Below are 25,028 nucleotides of genomic sequence, written 5' to 3'. Positions count from 1 at the left end.
ATCCGGAGTATTGACTGTGGGCCTCGAAGGTCACGCTGAGGAGGCTGGGCTGAGAAGGGGCAGCCTTCCTGCTGTCATCCACCCAGCCTGCCTAAGGTCTCAGGGTCAACTGGGGAGTGCCCAGGCCTGATATACCTGCCAGCATTGCCCTCTGGTGGCCATGTGGCTCCAAGCATGTCCCTTAAACATTTTTGAGCCCCAACTTCCTCATCTGTAAAATGGCTGGTTGATGGTAATATTTATAGGACTGTTGTGATTAGAAATAATAAGTAAAGACAGATCTAAAGACTTACTATCATTGTGCTGCATTTACTGTTCTTTGTAATTTTCCTACAGTGATTAAGACAGTGCTGTCTCAGAAATGGATAGATTGATCAGTGTATACTATAACAGTGCAAACCAAAAAATTTTGCTTGCTTTATTTTTTTTCTAAAAATCATTAACAGTTCACTTTCTTATTTCCCAGGACTGGTATTACTGGTGTTAGATAATCTGTTTCCTAGACTCTGTATTGATAATTTAGGATTTTTTTTGTTTTCCATCTTTCATAAAGAGTGAATGTTACCATAATAGTTTTATAAAACAAAATTCAGGGGACAAAACATAAGAGACACTTAAATATAGAGAACAAACTGAGGGTTTCTGGATGGGTTCTGGGTGGGTAGATGGGCTAAATGGATAAGGAGCATTAAGGAAGACACTTGTTGGGATGAGCACTGGGTGTTATACATAGGGGATGAATCATTCCTGATTCCTGGAATCTACTCCTGAAATCATGATTGTATGCTAACTAACTTGGATGTAAATTTAAAAATAAAATAAAATAAGCAAAAAAAATTTTAAAAACCCACAAAATTTTGTAGATTCTTAAAAATTTTCACCTCCCTCAGTCATGAACAGTTTGATAACAAACTCAAAGAATAGGATATTACAGAAAATGGAAATTACTCTATTGTACACCTGACACTAATATAACACTGTATGTTAACTGAAATTAAAATAAAAACATAAATACATACATAAAAACATTAATTCATTCATTACTTAATGAAAAGAAGATGGAGATACTGTTTTAGCCAAAGTTTCTAAGACCAGAATGTCAGATGAGAGGAATATCTTTCTTACAAGAAGTCGTGGGTCTCCTAAAACTCAGGGAAGTGAGGAGAGAGGGTACGGTCCATGCTCAGTTGGCTTTCTTCACTGAGAGTTTATGGAGAATAAAACTGTTTCTTCTATGGTATATGCTACCTTCGATTCCAGTATGAGTTATCCATCTAGAGGTAATGTTTAATAGACATAGAATATTTCTATTGCTAACTCTTCTTGACTCTGCCTAAAAATTCTCGTTCGTAAAATGTTACAATAATTTTTAAAGGTTTTTTTTTTACTTTTTTTTTTTTTTTTTTTTTTTTTTTTGAGAGAATGAGACCACACAAGCGGGGAAAGGGCAGAGAGGGAGGGAGACACAGAATGTAAAGCAGGCTTCAGGCTCTGAGCTGTCAGCATGGAGCCGGATGCGGGGCTCAAACTTGTGAACCGCGAGATCATGACCTCAGCTGAAGCTGGATGCTTCGATGCTGATCCACAATCCACCCAGGCGCCCCAATAATTTTTAAAGGTTTTAAAAGCTTTTTTGAGGTATAATTGACATACTATAACATTCTTGCATTTTAAGGATACAATTCAGTGAGTTTTAGTATATTTACAGGGTTTTGCAATCATCACTACTGTCCAATTTTAGAACACTTCTGTCACCCCCCCCCAAAAAAAAATTTGTGCCCATTTGTAGTCAGCCTGCATTCTCACTCTCAACCCTAGGCAACCACTGCTCTGGACATTTGGTATAAATGGAATCACATAAGTGATCTTGTGTTTATGACTTCTTTCGCCGAGCATACTGTTTTGCTAGGTTTTTTTTTTTTTTTTTACATGTTTTATGTAGCATGTATCTACACTTTGTTCCTTTAAAAAAATTTTTAATGTTTTTATTTGTTTTTGAGAGAGAGAGAGAATGGAGGGAGAGTCAGAGCACGAGCAAGGGAGGGGCAGAGAGAGAGAGGGAGACACAGAATCCGAAGCAGGCTCCAGGCTCTGAGCTGTCAGTACAGAGCCCGACGCAGGCCTCGAACTCACACACCGTGAGATCACGACCTGAGCTAAAGTCGGGTGCTTAACCGACTGAGTCACCCAGGTGCCCCTTATATGGCTACTTTGAAGTCTTTACCTGTTAAATCTGATATCTGATGGCTGTCACAGGCAGTTTCTGTTGCCTGCTTTTTTTTCTGGTTTATAGGTCATAGGTTTCCTGTTTCTTTTCATGTCCCGTAATTTTTTGTTGGCAACTGGACATTTTAGATAACATAATGTAGCAACACTGGGTATTGGCACCCCCCACCCAAGGCTTTTTATTGTTATTTGCTTGTTTACTTCTTTAAGGATAGGCTAGATTATTTTACTGAAGTCTGTTTACTCCCCACCTTTGCCCTGCAGTGTAGGTCTTGATGTTGTTCCTTAGAGGTGCAGCCTTTGGTATGCCCCAGTTACCTGGGGACGATACTGGTTTTGACAGGGCTCTTGTTGACAGTCTTTTTCCTCACCACACCAGGCTGTTAAGTTGAAGTACTTACTGTCTGATTGTTCTGTTGTTTTTAATAATACCCTGGGACATAAATTGCTACGCAAACTGATCCAGTCAAGTTAGGGCTCCTTTGAAGGGATAGTTCCTGAGATAAGTATTGAGATTTTTTTCTGACCCCAGGACTGTTCCTCCCAGCTGAAGTCAGCTCCACTGGGGAGAGATTTGGAGCCCTCTCTTCTGTGGTCTGCCTCTCTCCCTGGGAAAAATCTCTAAGCCATAGCTCTAGGATAGAGAGTGGGGAAGATGATGTACTTCCCTCTGAGTGGCAGCCTCAGGTCTCCTAGGTTTGCCTCTCCTGACTCGATGAGCTGGAGTCAGGGCAGTTGGAACCTCTGTATTCTCAGTGGCACCACACCCAAGGCATAGCCTCCATCCCACGAGTGGGGGAAGAAGAAAGGCCCAACCATTCAGCTACTCTTGTGTAAAACTTAACCTCAGCAACAGGTAGCCGGGGCAGGGTGAAAAATGCTGACATCCTGCTCCTCCCAGGAAGAAAGCCTTCCAAGTGGGAGCTGGAGGAAAGGGAGCTCTGTGTTCTTGGCCATACCAGTCTGGTATGAGATCTGTGCTGAGAAAGGGGGTGAAGGAAAGTGGCTCTAGGTCCATATACCACAAATTCTTTACTTACTGAGTTTTAGTTGATTTTCTTTAATAAGTGCTGCTTTATTTGCTGTATGCCCTTTGAGCCATTTCCAGGGATTTTAAATGAATAGTTTTTTGCTTCTTTTTTAAGTAATTTTCACCAGTTTCACTGTGGAGTGGGTTGGTGAAGCTCTTCACACTGCATGGGCTTCCTCCTAAGAATCATATGTGGCCTCCCCAGTCTTTGGTACCTTCTGTATTGGAAAATGTGATAGAAATGCCAGAAACGGAACTCTTTTAGCTTTTTAACATGCACTTTTGTATCTGTTACTCTTGATTGCTCACGGTGGCCTTGTACTTGGGTTTCTATCTCCTTGGTAGATGAGTGGCTCGAAAGCAGTAGTCCTGACCTTTATTCCTTGTGGAATCATGATTGCCCCTAATAGCATCTTGTATACTGTGGCACATAAAAGAACGTCAGTTACTGGTTGTATCACTGTCTTTTCTTTTCTTTTTTCTTTTTCTTTTTTTTTTTTTTTTTGATACTTCTTTTGTAACTTTCAGTGCCTTCCTTTTTTCTTATACTCTAGTGCTGGTATGTTCCCAGAAAAGTGGTGCCTCTTTTTTATCTGCCATTGGCCACACACACACAAGGAAGGGCACTGAAGGTTTAGTCAAAACCATTCTCCATTTGTCACAGTATAGGAGCTTTTTAACAACATTCCTTGTGATGTATAGATAGATATAATTTTAAATTAGGCTAGTTCTTTGGGGGACGGAGACAGGGAGAAAAGAGGGAAAAGGGGCAGACAGAAGAGCAGTGTAGTTGTGCTCTTAAAGGTGGGACATGCCTCACTTGTTGACCTTGGCCCTTGACAGCTCTGCCTTGCAAATGCTTTTTCCTTTCTTGCTCCTCCCGGACTGGGGTTCCCTGGCTGGTGATGGCCCCATGGCTATCCCCGCTTTTGGGTAGACAGTGATGTGGTCACATCTGAGGCTCCAGCCGATTCTAGACCATTAATCCATTGCTGCATGGGCTTCCTCCTAAGAACTATATGTGGCCTCCCCAGTCTTTAGTACCTTCTGTATTGGAAAACGTGATAGTAATCTTCTCCCATCACTGTAGGTCATTTGAGGATATTCTTGACAGAAATCATTTGATTTGTGTGATTTGCCTGCTACTGCTTCTTGAGATCTATAGGGCAGTGTTGACTGCCCCCTGGGATGGATGTCGTGTGTATTGACTGTTTTATTCAGTGTTGTTCTCTTTCCCAGGATGCTCCAGGATGAAACGCCATAGAACTCTCAGCAGCAGTGACAGTTCAGATGACTGTGAGTAGAACTGGCCAACAGGTGGTAATCTCTGTATCTATACTCTTTGAGGACTTATTCTTTGACTTAAGCTCTTTTCATGTTTCTTTCAGTGGTTAAAAAAATGTTTCTAGGAAGGAAAGCTTGGGGTATTATTTTTCTTATTTAAATTTCATTAGAAATAGATAAGTTAGGTGGGAGGGTTGGGTTTTTTGTGGCATATTGCATTTTTTTTCACTTTTCATTTACCAAAACAACAGAAGCCAAATCTAATAATGATTTAACAGTGCTTTTCTGGAAAGGACAAAAAAATATGGGAGCATAAATTGAGGGCCCCACAAGTCTAATTGTAACTCAGGTATTAAAGGTTTGATGGGATGAATCATCATTTGTAAAAGGCAACAACCTCATTAACAGTAGCATTTGGGGGAGGGCTGAAGGATACAGATTACTTGCCTCACATTTTTAGGTTTTCCAGTTGCTTTTGCAGATATTGTTTCTCCAGGTGGAACATGAATCATGTTATTCCAAAATGTTATGAGGTATGATTACACCCAATCAAATCTCCTCAGCATTAACAGTGTCAAAGCTTTTACATGCTGGGAGGTCATCTATAAATGTCGTTAAACTCCATTATGAGTCTTTCTTGATTGCAATTTAACTGTTTTCTTCAGTGGTATGAGATCACTGTGCTCTTCTCCATTAATACCTTTCATATTCTCTTGGATGACATTGAGTTATATGACATTTAGTAATATCAGCAAATAAGAAGTCTCAGTATTTTTTTTCTAATAATCTTTTTCAGGTCCTTCCACTTCTTTTACTCCCAGCTCAATGTATAGGAGCAAGTCAAAAATTCCAAAAGAACACAAGAAGCCTGCTGAGGTGAGATCAGATATTCAATTTTTAGACGTATGCCTGCATACCTCCAATGCCCAGATCCTGGAGATGTGAGGATTAAGCTATGTGCCAGTGGACAGACTTGTTTTCCTATGAACTTTTTGGTTTTTAAGAAAGGTTCCATTTTCTTTTCCCTTTGGGAAAACCGTAATCTTCACACTGATTTCATTTTGGTGATGACGCTTTTAAGTACCTGGCTTTAGAATATAAAACCTTCCCTAACCAAAAATTCAAAGGGAAGCCAGAGTTGGGGAATTGGGAAGGACCCAAAGATCTGGTCTGTGATTGGAGAGAGCTAAATTGGCAGGTGGGAGGCAGTGCAAGTAGAGATTGATGAAGAGGTGATGGATGGAGAAGGGAAGGACTAGGTTGAAGATCTGGGCTGTGGGCTTTGATGGGTCTTTACAGCCTTCAGATGGGTCTTTACCCTCCAGCCCAAGGAGAATGGATCACTCCTTGCGAGGCTGGTCATCTTCTGCCCCAAGGACAGCAAAGTGCCAGGGTTGCACTTGGACTTGGTTTAGTGGATCCTACAGACTTTCCTCTGTGGTAATTAAATGATGAGAAACTGACATTGTGTCTTCACTTCTATGAGTAGACTTCCTTAGCTACAAAGGAAAAGGAGTGTATTAGTTAACTGTTGCTACATTACAAATTATTACAAAATTAGTGGCTTGAAGGGGCACCTGGGTTGTTCAGTCGGTTAAGCATCCAGCTCTTGATCTCGGCTCAGGTCATGATCTCACAGTTTGTGAGTTCAAGCCTCACATCAGGCTCCACACTATCAGTGCAGGGCCTGCTTGGGATTCTCTCTCTATCCCTCTCTCTCTACCCCTCCCCTGCTCATGCTTGCTTGCTTGCTCGCTCAGGTGCGCTCGCTCTCTTCTCGCTCTCTCTCTCTCTCTCAACAAATAAACTTTAAAAAAAAACTTGAAGAAAAAAATTAGTGGCTTAAACAGCACACATTTATTATCTCAGTTTTTGTGGATCAGGAGTCTGGGCACAGCATCCCTAGGTTCTCTGTTCAGGGTCTTTCAAGGCTGCCATCAGTGTGCTGGTTGGGCTATGTTCTAGAGGTTCTACCAGGAAAGAACTCACTTCCAAGTTCATTTGGATTGTTAGCGGAATTCATCTCCTTGCAGCCAGAGGACTGAAGTCCTTGGGGTTTTTTTGCTGGCTTTTGATGGAGGATTACCCTCTGCTCCTAGAGACTCATAGTTTTTTACAGTGTGGCCTTCTCCATACATAGTCTCAAAACATGGCTGCTTACTTTTTCAGAGCCAACAAGGGGAGAGTCTTTTGCTCCAGTCTGCTAAGACTGAGTCTTATATGACATAACATAATCATGGAAGTGATATCCCATCCCATTTGCCATATAACATAACCTAGTCAAGGGAGTGACGCTCCATCATGTGTGACATATCCTATTGATTCAAAGCAAGTCACAGGTTCCACCTACCCTTACGCAAGGTAGGGGAGGGGCATCGCTTTAGGGTGTCAGCCCTAAAAGAGCATTTCTTTCTTCCTTTCTCAGTGGTCACTTTTCATTTCCATCTTTTGCTTGGGATCTTTCTGGGCACAGTAAAATATCAGAGTATATTTATATGGATCCGTTTCATGCAGAAAAAAACTTAGGGAGTAAAATGCATATAAACAGAAGCAGAACAAATTTCCCATGTATCCAGAGGAGTCTTCGACTATAGAATGGTGAGAAAGAAACTTTGCTACTTTTCCATTTAGACAGCCAGTCCTAGAGCATGAAGTGACTCTCTAGTTTTGGGTCTTGAGTTCTCATACCTCCAGTTCAGCGAGAATAGCAGTCTTTTATTGCAAGGGATGGGGTCCTGGGCTACTGGAAGCAAATTTTTGACTTTATATTTCACATTCTACTATAAAAGAGAGAACCTGATATTGTAAAACAAAACGAGCTTTGGCATTAGAAGAGAATGAGTCCATGTTTTGCTTTGCTGGCTTATTTCATCTTGCTGAAATAATTTGTTTTGTCATAAAACACATTATTTATCACAACTACCTCTCATAGCTACCGTTTATTGAAATTTTATGTGCCAAGAGCTTTATATTAGAGAATCTGATTGTTTCCCAAAATTAAGCAATTTATAAGAATCTCCTTGGGTGATTTTAAAATTTTTATTTAATTACTTCATTTAAAAATTTAATTTTATTTAATTTAAAAATTTTATTTAATAACTTACCTATATCAGTATGGACTCACGTATATTTATTTTATACTTTGGGCTATAATCCAGTAGTACATAATTTATTGTGTTGCTCAAATTGTTTCATAAATCAGTGAAATCATCTCTTATTTTTCTCTTCAATTCCATTGATTTCTGTTCTTATTTTTATTATTTTCTTCCTTCTTGCTTTAGGTTTACTTTGTTCTTTTTCTAGATTCTTCAAATGGGTGCTTAGGCTATTTGAAACTTTTCCTCTTTTCTAATGTAAGAATTTTAGTTCTATAAATTTCCCTTTAAATTTTTTTAATGTTTATTTTTGAGAGAGACAGGGAGAGAAGAGAGAACGAGTGGGGGTGGGGCAGAGAGAGAGGGAGACACAGAATCTGAAACAGGCTGCAGGCTCCGAGCTGTCAGCACAGAGCCAGACGTGGGGCTCGAACTCATGAACTGCGAGGTCATGACCTGAGCCGAAGTAGGATGCTTAACTGACTGAGCCACCCAGGTACCCCTGTGAATTTCCCTTTAAACACTTCTTTAGCTGCGTCCCATTAATTTTGATATGTTTTTAGTATATGTGCTGCCAAAGCAAGCACAATTTTGACATGTTTATTTTCATTTTCATCCAGTTCAGTGTAGTTTTTATTTTCCTTGAGACTTCCTCTTTGACCCATGGCTTATTTAGAAGTATGCTGTTTAATTTCCAAGCATTTGGAGACTTTCCTGCTATCTTTCTGTTAATTGATGTCTAGTTTGAGTCCATTTTTGATGGAGAACATAATCTGTACAGTTTTACTTCTTTTACATTTGTCAAAGTTGGTCTTAAGGCTAAGGATATGGTTTATCTTGGTGAATGTTTCATGGGTACTTGCATGCTGTTTGTCGTGCTGTTGTTGAGTCCTACTGGATGTCAGTGTTCTTCTCTATCCTCACCGATATTCTGCCTAGTAGTTTTATCTATTGTTTAGAGAGGGTTGTAGGAGTCTCCAACTGTAATTATGGATTTGTGTATTTCTCCTCTCCGTTCTGTCAGTTTTGCTTCATATATTTTGAAGCTCTTTTGTTAGGTGTATTCATATTTAGGACTGCCATCTCTTGGTAAATTTAGCATCACTTAATGTCCCTCTTTGTCTTTGATAATTTTGTTTGCTCTGGAGTCTGCACTATCTATATTAATATAGTTTTTGGCTTTCTTTTGATTCATGTTTACATTGTATGTCTTTCCATCCTTTTACTTGTAACTTCTACATATGATTATATTTGAAGTGAGTTTCTTATAGATGATGTATAGTTGGGTCATTTTTTATTTTTATTTATTTATTTATTTTTTTCAATATATGAAGTTTATTGTCAAATTGGTTTCCATACAACACCCAGTGCTCATCCCAAAAGGTGCCCTCCTCAATACCCATCACCCACCCTCCCCTCCCTCCCACCCCCCATCAACCCTCAGTTTGTTCTCAGTTTTTAAGAGTCTCTTATGCTTTGGCTCTCTTCTACTCTAACCTCTTTTTTTTTTTTTCCTTGATCCACATAAGAGTGAAACCATATGGTATCTGTCTTTCTCTGTATGGCTTATTTCACTTAGCATCACACTCTCCAGTTCCATCCATGTTGCTACACAGGGCCATATTTCATTCTTTCTCATTGCCACGTAGTACTCCATTGTGTATATAAACCACAATTTGTTTATCCATTCATCAGTTGATGGACATTTAGGCTCTTTCCATAATTTGGCTATTGTTGAGAGTGCTGCTATAAACATTGGGGTACAAGTGCCCCTATGCATCAGTACTCTTGTATTAGTTGGGTCATTTTTTAATCCACTCTTTCAATCTCTGTCTCTTAATTGGAATATATAGGCCACTTAATATAATTTTAGTGTAACTTTTGGTATGATTTAGTTTAAGTCTGCCATTTTGTTGTTTGTTTTCTATTTGTTCTCTCTGTTTTTTGTCTTCCTGTGGATTACTTGAATATTTTTTTGAATTCCATGTTGATTTTTCCATAGTGGTTTTGAGTGTATATCTTTGTGTAGATTTTTTTAATATTTGAATTTTTTAAATATTTATTTTTGAGAGAAAGAGAGCGTGAGCAGGGGAAGAGAAGAGAGAGAGGGAGACACAGAATCCTAAGCAGGCTCCAGGCTCTGAGCTGTCATCACAGAGCCCGACCAGGGCTCAAACTCAACAAACTGCGAGATCATGACCCAAGCCAAAGTTGGATGCTTAACCGACTGAGCCACCCAGGCACCCCTTTGTGTAAATTTTTGTTAATGTTTATTTATTTTTGAGAGCGAGAGAGCTTGCATTAATGGGGGAGGGGCAGAGAGAGAGGGGGGCAGAGGATCAAAAGTGGGCTCTACCCTGATGAGAGGCTCAACCTCACAGACCATGAGATAATGACCTGAGCCAAAGTCGGACGCTCGACTGAGCCACCCAGGTGCCCCTCTATTTGTTCTGTCTGTTTTTTGGTTCCTCTGTTTTATTTTCTGTCTTCCTGTGGATTACTTGAACATTTTTTTGAATTCCATGTTGATTTTTCTGTAGTGGTTTTGAGTGTATATCTTTGTGTAGATTTTTAGTGGTTGCTCTCGGGAAGCAACCTTTAAAAAGGAAAACCTTTTCAACGTGGTCTCGCCATTTTATCACTTCAAATGAAATACAGAAAACTTAAGCACTGGGGCACCTGGCTGGCTCTGTTGGTAGAGCATGTAACTCTTGATCTCAGGATCATGAGTTCAAGCACCACATTGGGTGTGGAGCCTTCTTAAAAAGGAAAACAGAAAAGGAACCTTACCACCATCTAGGTTCATTTATCCACCCCCACCTTTATAATATAATTGTCTTAAATATTTTCTCTACATACTTTGAGAACCGTACTAGGCAGTGTCATAATATTTGCTTCATCCAACGAACATCATTTATAAAACTCAAGAGGAGGATAATCTGTTATATTTACCTGTATTTTTACTCTTGTTCTTCCTTTTTCCTGATGTCCCAACTTTCCCTTTGTTCATTTCCTTTCTGTTTGAAGAACTTCCTTTAGCCATTCTTTTAGGGTCAGGATCACGTCTCCTGGTTTTCCTTAATCTGAGAATATCTTGGTTTCACCTTCATTCCTGAAAGATATATTCACTTGATATAGAATTCTGGTTTGACAGTACTTTCCTTTCTGCACTTGAAAAATGTGCTGCTTCTTTGTGGCCTCCCTGGTTTCTGGTGAGAAATCTGTTCTCATTCAAATAGTTGCCCCCTGCAGGTAATCAGTCATTTCCTTTCCAGTTGCTTTCAAGACTGTTCTTTGTCTTTATTCCCAAAGTTGGATTATGATGTGCCGGGACATGGATTTCTTTTGGTTTATCCTGTTTGGAGTTTGATCACCGTCTTGAATCTAAGTTTATGTCTTCTTTATATGTCTATAAACATATGTCTATGTTTATGCCAGTTTGAGGCAATTTTCAGCCATTTTTTCTCCATCTATTTTTTTCAGCTCTGTCTGCTTTCTCCTCTTCTTTTGGGTCTTCAACTGCGTGAATGTTAGATCTTTTGTAATTTCCCCCCAGGTCCCTCAGACTCTTTTCTTTTTTTCAGTATATATTCTTTCTTTTGATCAGATTGGGTAATTTCTCTTGTTCACTGATTCTTTTTGTTCTGTGAATTCCATTCTTCTATTGAGCCTCTCATGAGATTGTTATTTCAGTTATTGTGTTATTCCATTTCAAATTTTTTATTTGGTCATTCTTTACATCCTCCATTTCTCTGCTGAAACTTTCAGTTTGTTTCAAAAGTGTTTGTTTAATTTCTCACTGAAGCATTTTTATGATGGCTGCTTTAAACTTCTCATCGACGATTCCAGCTTCTGTGTCATCTCGGTATTGGTGTCTGTTGATTGTCTCTTCTCATTCCTAGTTCTTAGTATGATGAGTGATTTTCTTTTGTATTCTGGACTTTTTTGGTATTACATTATCAGACAGTAAGTCTTATTTAAATCTGTTTTAGCAGGCCTCCATAATAACCAGGCCAGTGGGGAAGTGGGGTGCTGACTCTACCACCAGTTTCAGAATTTCTAGACTTCTATCTTCTGTTATCTCTCTAGGAAGATGGTTCTGTTATCTCTCTGGAACAGGGGACACGTGTCTCCCTACAACCTGGTGGGGGTGGAAATCCCTACCTTGTTGCCTCTACTGATAGCAGGGCGAGTGGTGGTGGTCAGGGGTACTGCATTACCAGTGGATGCTGGGGACGGCGCCAGTGTAAGAGAGTGTTTGAAATTTGTTATTGCTGTGGGCACCAGAGACTTCTCTAATTCTTCTGGTGACTTTGTTTTTGTCTCTTGTCTTGGATTACAGTCTTCTGTCTGTGCTCATCCTCCGAGAGATTCTGTCTTTTACAGCTCTCCCAGCATAAGCCACTGTTATTATCGCTGGAGGCTCAAGCATGGTGGTAGAGTACTGGGGAGAGACATTGTTCTCTAACCTTCTGATTATATCTGTCTTTGAAATGGGTAGCGGTCCCGTTTCTGGGGTGAGATGGGGGAAGCGTACTTTAGGGGTAGAGCCTTTTTTTTTTTTTTGCCCTTGCCTCCTGTTCCCCTGTCTGCCTGTAGCAGGTAGCCTCTGGAATTCTGTCTCTGTCCTTAGAATTCTCCCTCCTCTAGATGAAGGCTTCTTTCCCCCGCCCCCTACGTTGTAGGCTGAGGTTGGATGCTTTTCCCTTCCCCCGGCACTAGTGAAATTACATCAGTGCCATCACCTGATACCCTTCCCCTGCAGGTGAAACTTTTTGTTCAGCAAGGGAGCCAGGACACAGAGCACCAGGGACCTAGACAGCACCACTGGGGGAGCTTTCTCCAGGTTTCCCACCATCCTCCCTGTGAGAGCCTAGTTGGGTTTCTAGGGAAAAAAGCTTACAAGAGGGTTGGAACCCCCCCCATGACTATAGCCCCCAGGAACTTCATTCTCTCTTGGTTGTCCCCACTTTGCTCACAGCAGTTCGTCAAAATTTCTGGGTTAAATGTTTCTGCTGTGGCTTCTGCCCCAGGGAAGCAAATGCTCCTGTCCTGTGTCTCCCTGCAGGCATACCCATCCTTCCTTGAGTTGGCCATTTGTCCTGTGACTCATTTCTCTAGGGGACTTACCAAAAAAATCGTTAATTTGCTGCCTGTCTTGCCTTTTTCTCCTTGTGAGGATGGGAGTTTCTTTTTTTCTGACTGAAGCCTTATGTTTGTAATGGGAGTTTGTCATTGAAATGCAGTAAAAATGATTGTTTTCACTGGGGCTTAATTGGCTGCATTAATAGATACGTATTTTCTTTGATGCTTAGTGCTTCAGTGAGATTCTGGTGTATGACCACCCCTGGTTTATCCTCTAGAGAAGAGTTTCCTAGGGGTGTGTGAACGTATGGTTCGGGGGCTTTCTTTGGTAACTTCTGCAACTTGTATGCAGATTTTTAAGGGTATGTTTTTAGTGTGTGTGTGTATGTGTGTGTGCGCACACGCACACGTGCACGTACGTGCTAGTAGCCTTCATCTGATTCTCAAAAGGGCCTGTACTCTTAAAGGTGTTTTTAAAAAGCCAGCTTTGGGGCGCCTGGATGGCCCAGTCGGTTACGCGTCGGACTCTTGGTTTCGACGCAGGTCATGATCTCACATTTTTATGAGTTCAAGCCCTGCATCCGGTTCTGTGTTGGCAGCACGGAGCCTGCTTAGGATTCTCTCTCTCTTCCTCTCTGTCTCTGCCCCTTCCCCACTTGTGCTGTCTCTCTCTCAAAAACTAAATAAACTTTTAAAAAAATAAATAAAAAATAAACAAAAAGCCAGTTGTTATAGAAAGAGCACATTGTACCAGATGACTAATTTGAATGTATTAAAAAGTCTTCTTTCTCAAAAGCCAGGATATTTTTACGTATATTAGTCTGACTGGTCTATAAAACATGTCAACCTATCTTAAAGGATTGATAGCATATCATCTGTAGCTCTGGAGTCTCATTTGTGTGTCCAGGACTTTCATAGCAACAGAGCGAAAGCTCGCATATTTTAACTCCGCAGAGAACACTGCAATACCCTCAAATAGAGCCTGTTTACACCCCTTTACCTGTATTTCTAACATGCTTGATTCTTTGGTTTTCTGACCCACAGGAGACAAAAACTACCAAGCTTGCAAATACACACTTACTGTACAAGAAAGGGATAGTGAGGGATGGGAGAAACACTTGCAGAGTAAATCTCAGATGTCATCTTGTGTGTGCAGGTGGCCCCGGTCTCCAACCCAGACTCAGTTGCTCCCCCGCGTCCATTACCAGGATGCATACACCTCTGTTTGGCAGTGGGCGAGGGGAGTGATCAGACCTTCCTGAGCTGCCCCAAAGCACTTCGCTTTATGGTAATTGATGTTTCCGTTGATGTCAACCCCAAGCCATCAAAATGTCCTGTTTGTTCTTTATAAGAAAACGGAGAAGTATTTTAAACTATTTAAAAAACATTTCTGTGAAGAACTATTTACATGGTCTTTAAAGTTTTCAACTTAGAAATTGAATAAGCTTTGCTCCATTGGAAAAACTAGCATGGGACACAGTGTCTTGAACAGTACAGGCTACTTCATCATCATATAAGAACGAGAGCTTGGATTCTTTACCAGGTTTTCTCTGCCTCAAGTGGTCGATTCTTTTAGATGACCTACACATCTTTTTTTTCACCCTAAGATTGTATAATTCTAAGAAAATCCCTTACAGTTAACTCCTTTTGATTAAATACAGTTAACCACGCGCTGTTGGGGGGTCTCATCTGTTTGTGGTCATTTATGTATAGTTTCAGATTTCAGTGACTATGAATCACAACTGGTCCGTTTCTTTGCTACATTCACATGGACCAGGCAGTTTTCCCGTTTGTGTCATACAGGAAGTAAATGTTTTTTTGGCTTTTCCTCTGAAAAATGTCACCGAAATGTTCAGACTGGCTGTGCTTTAAGAAACTGCCCGCTGAGAGATGTTAATGAGAGCAGTAAAAGCCAGAGCTGTCCATGAAGGACATTTTCATTTTGTGGCTGTGGCAGGTTAAGCATTGATATTCTAATTGAATTCATAGTGAGGCCTCCTTTGTTTCTGCAAGCATCCGAGAGGCCAAGATGTACATGCCCTGTTAGACTTGGCCTAGCTGCTGGGGCTGTATGTTAGCCCGTGAATCCCCTCTTTGACCATAAATGAGTAGATATCTGGTAAGTACAAAGGTTTTTTGTCTCAGGCACTTTTGGGGAAACTACCAGTGCATATAAAACAGGCATACAATTAAGAACTTCTAAAACTCAACTTCATTACCTAGGTCAGTGTCAGCATCTAGTTCCTTCATTCATAATCTTTCATTTGGCATCAAACGCCAGGTTGTATTTTGTGAAGTTTCTGTGTTACCTTGTGGCCCGTAGAGTGTTTTCTGAAGTTTTTGATGGGCCTCTTGCTTGGGAATCCTGTCTTTGGGAGCCAAACCATGCACGTTTTAGTTGAGCTGTGAACTCTCATCTCCTTTATCCCATCGATGATTACTTTATGAACTAGATAGATAGGAGAACTCAGCTACATACTTCTTTCTGCTTTTGGAAGCAAAGCTGAGACTGTGATGATGATAATAGAATAATAACCGCAGCTAGACTTTGTTTAGCAATTATCATGAGTCCAGTAACACGCTAAGCCCTTTACGTAAACTCATCCATTTACTTCTTATAACAAGTGTTCTTATTACAAGGTGTTTTTATTATCCCCATTTTAGAGATGAGTGAACTGAGGCCCAGAATTTAAATAACTTGTCCCAAATCAGTTGGTGAATCCAGTAGACCAGTCTGGGTAGACTGTTCCTGGTCCCATCTTGCTTTCTTTAAACTTTTTTTTTTTTTTTTTTTTGAGAGGGAGAGAGAGAATGCCAAGCAGGCTCCGCACAGTCAGCACAGAGCTGGACGCGGGGCTCAGTCTCATGAACCGTGAGATCGTGACCTGAGCCAAAATCAAGTCGAATGCTTAACTGACTGAACCACCCAGACACCCCCATATTCCATTCTTTGAAGACTTTTAATTTCATTTTTGACTATATAAAACATTTGCCTGGTTCAGATATCCAACTGTGACCTAAAATACGTTCAGAGAGGTCCAGCTTTGGTCTGTTTCTCATCCCTATTTTCTCCCCCCTCCTGAGAATTAACCATTTTTTTAAAAAAGCTTTTCATTTATCCTTTTATTGTTTCTTTATGAAAGTACATACAAATATGTGTATATGCGTGTGCCTCTGTGTGTGTATAAAACGCACACCTCTACCCAGGATACACTAAAGCTATTTTGTTTGCCTGTATTCATTAAAAAAAATTCCTTTTCTTATCAAAAGCAGATTCATGAGACCAGTTTGGTAAATATATTTCATATCACTTTGCAGATATCTTCCTAAGTACTGAACTTGCATTCCTATCCCTTCTTCGGCATTTTATGTTCTGCCTCATGCTTGGGATATTTCTACAGCAAGATAAAGCAGACTCTTGCACTCTGCCTTAAGTAAAAATGCTTCTCTGGAAACCTTGGGTCTGATGCCATTTAATCTGGCTAGCTTATAAAATTGAAATCAGGCTTATCATATAAGTCTGCTATTTTTCTCTAAAAGTGAAAGGAAAATTATAATAGTCATTAGATTCAGCCTTCATTTGCTTAAGGAAGATAGGTATGAATTGATTGGTGTTCCTGCAGTCAGGTTTCCAGACTTCACAGAATGTCTGTTCCCTGGAGGTTTGGTATTTCTGAAGCCGTGGACAAGGGCCAGATTTCGCTGGCCTCTGCTTTTATATCGCTTTGTCTAAAGTCTTCAAGTTACTTTTTCTGTTTGGTAAACATGTGTATTAGTTTCCTGGGGCTGCTGTAACAAATCACCACAAACTGGGTGGCTTAAAACAACTGGAATTTATTGTCTCACAGTTCTGAGGCCAGAAGTCCAAAATTGGCCAGGCTATTAGGGGAGATTCCATCCTTTGCCACTTCTAGGTTCTGATGACTATCAGCATTTATTGACTTGTGGATCAGTGAGTCACTCCAAACTCTGCCTCCCTGGTCACACTGCTTCCTCCTGTTCTGTCTTAAATCTGTCTCTGCCTTTCTCTCGTAAGAACACTTGTCATTGGATTTAGAGCCCACCCAAAAATTCTGGAATGACCTCTTCATCTCAGAGTCCTTAAATTATTTATGTCCGCAAAGATCCCTTTTCCAAATAAGCTAATATTCACAGGTTCCAGAAATTAGAATGTAGGCATATCTTTTGGGGGGCCACCACTCATCCCACTACAATATGTTTCCAGGCTACTTAGGAAACTATACAGGACAGATGTTCATAAGCAGTTACATCAAGTGTAAAGATACAGCTTAAGCTATATGGTTAGATGGTGTGACATATATTAAGTCCGAAGCATGATTTGCAAATCAGTTAATTTATTTTGCGAAGTGTATCACATGGAAAACAATGAAATATTTTAGGAGGTTGAAAATACTTAGCTTTAGTATTCTTTCCAGATCTAACATAGGATTTCCCACAGCACACTCTCTCCCAAAGACAGTAGTTTATTAGCACAATTGTAAATTGTCACCGCTCCTTAACCACTGGCTCATTAAAGGCTCTGTAGTCATTTATAGAAATGGATCAGTGTTCAGGAAAATGGTGATTGAGATTTTCCCCCTAGCCATGCAGAACACTAAGCTCTATGCAGAACACGCTAAATGGATATGTCTGTGATCCTCTCTTACCCCCTTATACAAAGAACTTTGTAATAAACCACCAGTTTTTTTTTTTCCTGTAGACAGCTTTCTCCCTGCACAGCACCCAATTATCTTTAATTGGCTAAGATTCTTGGTAGGTAGGTCATTTTGTTGCCACCTGGCCACTAGCATGAAGTTTAAGGTTGGTTTCCTTCTCTACTTTGCTCAGAGCATATTAATTCTAAATCATCCCTAAGTGAAAGCAACAGGAGTTTGCAGGGTTCTCCCTGTAAAGTAGCAAATGGAATGAGTCTTTATTCGTTTAAATGGCATCATTTGATTATGTGATAATTCAGTCCTATACTCTGAAATGTCAGTTTAAGCAGAAGTGCACCAACAGAGAATTAACTGCTTTATTAGATCACGCTCTGTGCCTCTACTTCACGTCACACAGAATTTGAACAGCGCTTCTCCTCAGAGAACCTTTATTAGCATTAAAGGCTAAAATGGGGGCGCCTGGGTGGCGCAGTCGGTTAAGCGTCCGACTTCAGCCAGGTCACGATCTCGCGGTCTGTGAGTTCGAGCCCCGCGTCAGGCTCTGGGCTGATGGCTCGGAGCCTGGAGTCTGTTTCCGATTCTGTGTCTCCCTCTCTCTCTGCCCATCCCCCGTTCATGCTCTGTCTCTCTCTGTCCCAAAAATAAATAAAAAACGTTGAAAAAAATTTTTTTTTAAAAAATAAAGGCTAAAATGTTTGATTGATAGCATGTTTTTCCTTTGACCTTCCAGAAATTTGCACATGTTTACCTTCAGCCTGCCAGTGGTTGGTTGAATATTTTTAGAATTAGAAATTAGTAGATGATGTATAGACCAGTGTATGTATACTTTTATGTAAAAGTATATTCCCTCATTGCTTAGACCTCAACTGGGCCTTCATCACTGAAATCGTTGCCAGCTTAGCTTACGATCTCATGGCATGCTTTTTTCTGTTGTTGAAAAGGCAGAATCACAAAGCTTAGGCTTCCACGGCCATTTAAGTTATGTTTCCAGGCTGGTAAGCATATTTCTGTGCCCCTTAGTCACCCAGGGACCCTTTCAACCAGAGGATGACAGTACATCAAACTTTAGATGGATCATGGTTCCCATATTGTCAGTGCCTAATTGTACTTAGGGTACAGAAAATGAGCTATGAAGAATCTCTTTGTTTCCCTGAGTCCAAGTTGTAGCTGTACTCATATGATCATCCTCTATCTCTGTCCTTTGAAATTATCACGCAGCTAGGGCTCCCTTGCCAGGGATCAGGTTAAGGCTCGTGCTGGGATCCTCTTGGCTGCCACAGTAGACATTTCATTCCTATCCTCCTCACCTCTGAGGTGTTCACTGAGTGCAATAAAAACTGATAAACCAGATAGTAAAAGGTTAAAAAAGACAATGAAACTAAGGACATTTTTTAAAGATCTAAGTACAAAGATAACAAATAGAATAAAAATATGAACCTTAAATGCAAAAAAAATACTGTAATTAAAAGAGCAAAGAATACGCATCTGGTAGAGAAAGATGCACAAGGAAATATAACACATGTAATTATCAAATATGACAGTTGAGACCAAACATCTGAGTCATGCCAGTAAATATGAATGGGCTTAACAGCTATTAAAGAAAAATATTATTTTGGCTCACAAAACAAGACGCAACTATATGCTGTATACAAAAATATACCTAAAACACCTACTCAGAAAGGCTAAAAGTAGAGATGGACAAAGGTATACCAGGAGGACGGTAGGAGGAGGAGTGAGCCTGATAGTAGACAAAGTAGAAATCAAGCCCCCAAAACAAAGAAGACTTTTTAACATTCTTTGAGTCTGTTTATTTTTGATAGAGATAGAGTGTGAGTGGGGGAGGGGCAGAGAGAGAGGGAGACACAGAATCCTAAGTGGGTTCCGGGCTCTGAGCTGTCAGCACAGAGCCTGACGTTGGGTTCGAACTCGCGAACCGTGAGATCATGATCTGAGCCAAAGTCGGACGCTCAATCGACTGAGCCACCCAGGTGCCCCAAAGAAGACTTTTTAATGTTAAAAGCTACAACTTACCATGAAGATGTAATACTTTAGAGTATTTGTGCACTGAATAACCCAGCAACCACCTTTCTGAAGCAAAAACTATAGAAGAGTCAAGGAGACGTAGGTGGAAACACACCAACCATAGGGGGCTTTCATACACTTCTCTCAGTCTCAGATTAAGTGAACAAAAAAATAAGTGAGGAGATAGAAGATCTAAACAACTTAAGCAGTAGGTACATCTGATTAATATCTATCAAACTCTAACTCTTGATATTAGAGATAATAGACAATACACCTTCTCAAATGTCTGTGGTACACTTACAGAGTGATCAAATATTAAGTCACAAGGAAAAACATTTCCATTATGTAGACATGATGTAAACAAAAATTCTGGTCACAACGCAGTAAAATCAGAAATTACTAACAAAAACAGGAAGGTCCTTTCCTATGGAAACTTTAAAACCTATTAAACAACTCTTGGGTGAAAGGGGAAATACAAACCAAAATCATAGATTTTTTTAATTTTTTAATGTTTATTTATTTTTGGGAGAGAGAGAGAGCACAAGCAAGGGAGGGAGAGCAGAGAGAGAGAGAGATACAGAATCCAAAACTGGCTCCAGGCTCTGTGCTGTCAGAACACAGCCCAATGCAGAGCTCGAACCCACGAACCGTGAGATCATGACCTGAGCTGAAGTCGGACGGTTAACCGACTGAGCCACCCAGGCGCCCCTGAAATCATAGATTTTTAAAAATAATGATTAGTTGAAAACATTCCATCTCAGATGTTTGTTCCATATCTTAAATTTATGATCAGAAAAAGGTGAGCATTGTTCCACCCACTCTTGATAAATCTTTAAATAAATATTAACTTAAGTTCTCAATGTTTCCATTGTTTAATTACAGTATACTAAATAAATATTATATTTTTCATTTTTTATATACACTTATAGCCAACAATAAGAGAGTTTCTAATATGTTGACCAAAATGTTTAAAGTGCATAGAAAAATCATAATTACCCCATTAATTGTTAATATTGCTTTTCACAGTTTCTATATGCACCATCATTTTGATGATCCCACACTTCTGTCCAAAGTAGACCTCCCTATACTTTGCAAGCCTCTGCAGAAGTAAATTTGAAAAACTGGATAAGATAGATAACTCTTATGAAAATACAGATTACCAAACTTGACTCCATTAGACTAAGTAGAAAGCTTAAAGTGATCAATTTCCAAAGAATAAGTAGAGTATGTTATTAGGAACTACTGCACAATAAAAGCACCAAGTCCAGGGGCACCTGGGTGGCTCAGTCGGTTGAGCGTCCAACTCAGGTCATGATCTCACAGTTCGTGGGATTGAGTCCCATGTTGGGCTCTGTGCTGACAGCTCGGAGCCTGAAGTCTCCTTCCGATTCTCTGTCTCCCTCTGTCTCTGCCCCCTCCCACTTGCGCGCACTCTCTCACTCTCTCTCTCACTCTCCCTCTCTCAAAAATAAATAAACGTTAAAAAAAAAAGCTTTTAAAGCACCAAGTCCAGATGGTTTCATAGGGACCAGTTAGTCCCAGTAATTCTCAGATTATTCTAGAGCATTGTTAACAGAAGGAAAACGTTCTAATTCTTTTTATGAAACATGCATAACACTGATACCTAAACCTAAAAGACAAAGGCAATTAAAAAAGAAAACTTCAGATAAATATCACTCATGAATATGATACAGAAATAGTAAATAACGGAAGACAGAATACAAAACCATAGTAAGAAGGTATACCATGACCAAATAACATTCATTCCAGAAATGCAGAATTTGTTTGGTATTAAGAAATACAATATTATCATACAGTATATTAATATATAAGGAAAGTAATTATATAATTATTCTCATATTCACTGAAGAAGCCTTTAACAAAATTCAGTACCCAGGCCTTCGAAAACATTCAAGAAAAAAGGAACTGTAAGATAATTTAACATATATACAATGTATATACACCATATACTAGGTGTATATACTAGGTCCTCAACCTAGTATCTTAGTTGATAGAGAACACTAGATGCGTTTCCCCCAATTTCAGGAAGAAGGCAGATGTGTCCACTATCCCCAATACTGTTCCAAATGTTAGTGCAATATCTGCCAATTCCATTAAACAAGAGAAACCAATTAGAGACAGAAGACTAGGTAAAGAAGATACGAAATTCTGTTTGCAGATGATATGATAATATATCCGGAAAACCATAGGAAAATCAATGATAAGACTAATGCAAGCAATAAAAGAATTCAGTGAAGTTAACATATAAGATCAATAGCTTTTATAAGCAGTTAGAAGATACAAACGTGCCTGGAACATGTTGTAAGGTAAAGAATTAAGGAAATACTCAAAAAAGGATGGGATGCATTAAAAGAGCACAGATGCTAGGCAACCCAAAAGAGCTCCTAGTGATCAAAGGTGAAACAATTTGAGCAACAAAATAAATAACACTAATACTAGATTATAACTGGAAGAATAAAGAAATACTTACAAGTCTATAATGATCTAACTAAACAATTGAAAAATAAGGGGGAAGAAAGGACAGATCTTTCTTACAGAGCAGTTCCAATCGATAAACGTAGGACTGAGGGACATAGAAAATCACCATTAGAACACCACAGTAATAATTGTTGCAGGCAAGTTATCCACCAGTGGATGCTAAAGTTTGAGGAGAAATGGGATATTTTTATAATCTCAAAGTATCTCCTCTAGGATATTTATAAATTACAAAGGGAAATACAGTAACCTAACAGTGGAGAAAACCAGCAAGACACTACATTAACCAAGCGATCAAGTTTAATATCACCACTGACAGGACATTGGCATTATGCATTGCTGATAAAATGGAACAAGAAAGGCACAGCATCATTTCTGTGGTGTTCTTGCCAAAAGCGAATAGCTTTAATCCTGAGAAAACATCATTCAAACCCAAATTGTGGGGATATTCTCTAAAATACGTGACTAGTACTCTTCAAAAGTGTCAGGGTCTTGAAAGACCAGGAAAGACTGAAAAAGCCTCACATACTGGAGAATACTCAGGAGCCATGACAACTAATTGCAATGTGGGATTCTGGATTGAATTCTGGAACAGAAGAACATTAATGGGAAAATCAGTAACATTTTAATAAGGTCTGTAGCTTAATTAATAGTATTACAGCAATATTAATTTTCTGGTTTAGCTAATTGTACTTTGGTTATGTTAGATATTAACATTAGAAGAAACCGTATGAAGGGGAGCTCTGTGCTATTTCTGTAACTTTTCTGTGTGTCTGAGTAAATAATTAAAAAATAAAGTGATGGCTAAATAAATAAGTTATCAAAGGATACTTATTGCTTAATTTGAGAGCGTTAAAGGTTGTTTGTTTTATACAGTTTTAGAGTAACCTGTATTGTTGATTTAAATTCAAAGAGGCCTCGGAAATAATTCGAGAAGAATTTTTTTAAGTTTATTTACTTATTTTGAGAGACAGAGAGAGAAAGAAAAAGCGAGCAGGGGAGGGGGAGAGAGAGAGAATCCCAAACACGCTCCATGCTGTCAGTGCAGAGCCCGATGTGGGGTTCGATCTCACAAATGGTGTGATCATAACCTGAGCCAAAATCAAGAGTTGGACACTCAACCGACTGAGCCGCCCAGGCACTCCGAGAAGAATTTCTTTACTCTTTATTAAATTCAGAACAAACTGGCTTCCCTGTCGGTACCTCAAACACTTTCCAAATAAAAGTTGATCTGGCCATTGAGGAAGTTGAAGGTGTCTCTTGTTGAAGTGTAGAGTGGGTGAGGATAGTCTTTTTAAAAGGAGAACATTAAATGGTTTTAGTTTCATAGTGATGGTCTTCTCAAGATGTGTACAATGTCTTCTCAGGTATTCCGGAAGGACCTCATCAGTGCCATGAAACTTCCAGATTCTCATCATATTAGTCCTGACAGCTATTACCTCTTTGCGGATACATGGAAGGAAGAATGGGAAAAGGGAGTCCAGGTACCAGCCAGTCCAGACAATATTCCACAGCCTTCTGTCAGGTACTTGCTTTGACTTAAGGAATGAATGATCTTACGGTTATCTGTGCGCTGGCTGGGGAGAGACTTTGAATGGGTAATGATACATTTATAATACAAAGTCATATACTGCCACCAGTGGCAGATGGTCTGAGGCTAGGGTAGGCCAGCAGTTAGAGTCAAGCTCGTTTATTTAGGGATATAATATGTGCCCATTCGCAGGGTTAAACTATCTTGAAGTCCAATCTGAACTTGTGATAAGGTTTTAGAGACTAGGATTTCCAAGTCTACTAGCATATTTACTAGTCTTTGAAGAGAAACAACATTAATGACATAACCTTGTAAGAAACCTATTAATATATAATCCCATTAGAAGTTGCTTCATTTTAATAGGGGCCTTGTCGTGATAGCATCTGTAAATAGAAGGCCAAAACATACAGTCTGTGAAATGCATAAACCCAAATGAAAGGGGATGAAACTGGAATATCGGGTTGACTATAAGCACATAACCTTCATTTACAAAGACTTGAGAAGAACGTTTAAGTAGGAGAGGACTTTTCTGCCAGAGAAAGGAGTAAGTTCAGCTCCTCAAGAGCGATGACTGGGGTGCCTAGGTGGCTAAGTCAGTAATGTGTTCCACTTTGGCTCAGGTCATGATCTCACGGTTTGTGAGTTTGAACCCTGTGTTGGGCTCTGTGCTGACAGCTCAGAGCCCGGAGCCTGCTTCGGATTCTGTGTCTCCCTCTCTCTCTGCCCCTCCCCCGCTCCTGATCGATCTCTCTCTCGAGGTCTGTCTCTCTCACACAAACAAACATTAAAATTTTTTTTTTTAAAGAGAGTAATGACTGGTTTGGAAGCCATTTTTTCATATTGGTCTTTGTGTTTCCCAGTGCTTTGCGCAAAGGCTGGCATGAAATAAAATGCTTGGTATGAGTTTTGAGTGCAGAAAAGAAGGAAGGAATGGAAGGAATAGCACCAGATAAGGGGACTGGTGGGACCCGCTGCTCACTATGAGAATTACCTTATTGTACATCTTCTCTTTTTCTGGCACATGTTAGGTTCCTAAAGGGCAGCAGTTACATCCTTGAATTCTGTGCCCCTCGCCTCAGGTTTTTAGGCCCTCGTCATGCCCCGGAAACACTTGTCAGATCGCTTCTAGAAGCCCGAGCTCAGGCCACTCCACCCATGGAGAGAAAGCTCCACAGTCTTGCCCAGCACATTTCCTGAGCCTCACTAGCTCCGTCGTCATCAACGCCATCTCCTGTCTCCTCAAAATCAGTGCAGCATCATGAGTGAACACAAGAGTCAGACATTTTCATGTCCTTCTTGTCCGTATTTTCATATACCATAGCAGTAACACTGGGAAGCCTATATACACATGAACAGTCATCACAAATAGAGGAGCATAAAAATGGGTAAGAAAATGTGATAGTGGGCACAGGAAGGCACAGAAATGCGTGATGAGAAGGGAAAAGAAAGACAACAAGATGTGACTATAAGCTACCTAAAAGCAGAGCTCCTGTTGTCAGATAGGAGGTTTTCAACGCACACTTATTGATGTGAGGAGACTAGGACAAAAGCAAAGAGGAAAATGAGTGGATGTTAGGAAAGAA

The 25,028-nt window shown here is 39.9% G+C and overlaps 1 protein-coding gene across 6 annotated transcripts in view; it reads left to right on the top strand.

The window, feature by feature from the left end:
* JADE3 (jade family PHD finger 3) overlaps positions 1-25,028 on the top strand; it is a 134,228-nt gene that overhangs the window by 65,373 nt on the left and 43,827 nt on the right. For all 6 annotated transcript variants that reach the window (XR_014136784.1, XM_081793184.1, XM_081793181.1 and 3 more), the window contains exons 2-4: positions 4,496-4,552; positions 5,337-5,416; positions 23,282-23,439. Coding sequence is in view for 5 of the 6 variants with exons in the window: in XM_081793184.1 (XP_081649310.1) it covers positions 4,507-4,552; positions 5,337-5,416; positions 23,282-23,439 (284 nt within the window). In the remaining variant the exon portion in view is untranslated. The remainder of the gene's footprint in view (positions 1-4,495; positions 4,553-5,336; positions 5,417-23,281; positions 23,440-25,028) is intronic.

The sequence above is a fragment of the Panthera onca genome, chromosome X, assembly GCF_046562875.1.
Source record: "Panthera onca isolate mPanOnc1 chromosome X, mPanOnc1 haplotype 2, whole genome shotgun sequence".
Taxonomy (NCBI): domain Eukaryota; kingdom Metazoa; phylum Chordata; class Mammalia; order Carnivora; family Felidae; genus Panthera; species Panthera onca.
This window is presented reverse-complemented; position numbering and strand designations above follow the sequence as displayed.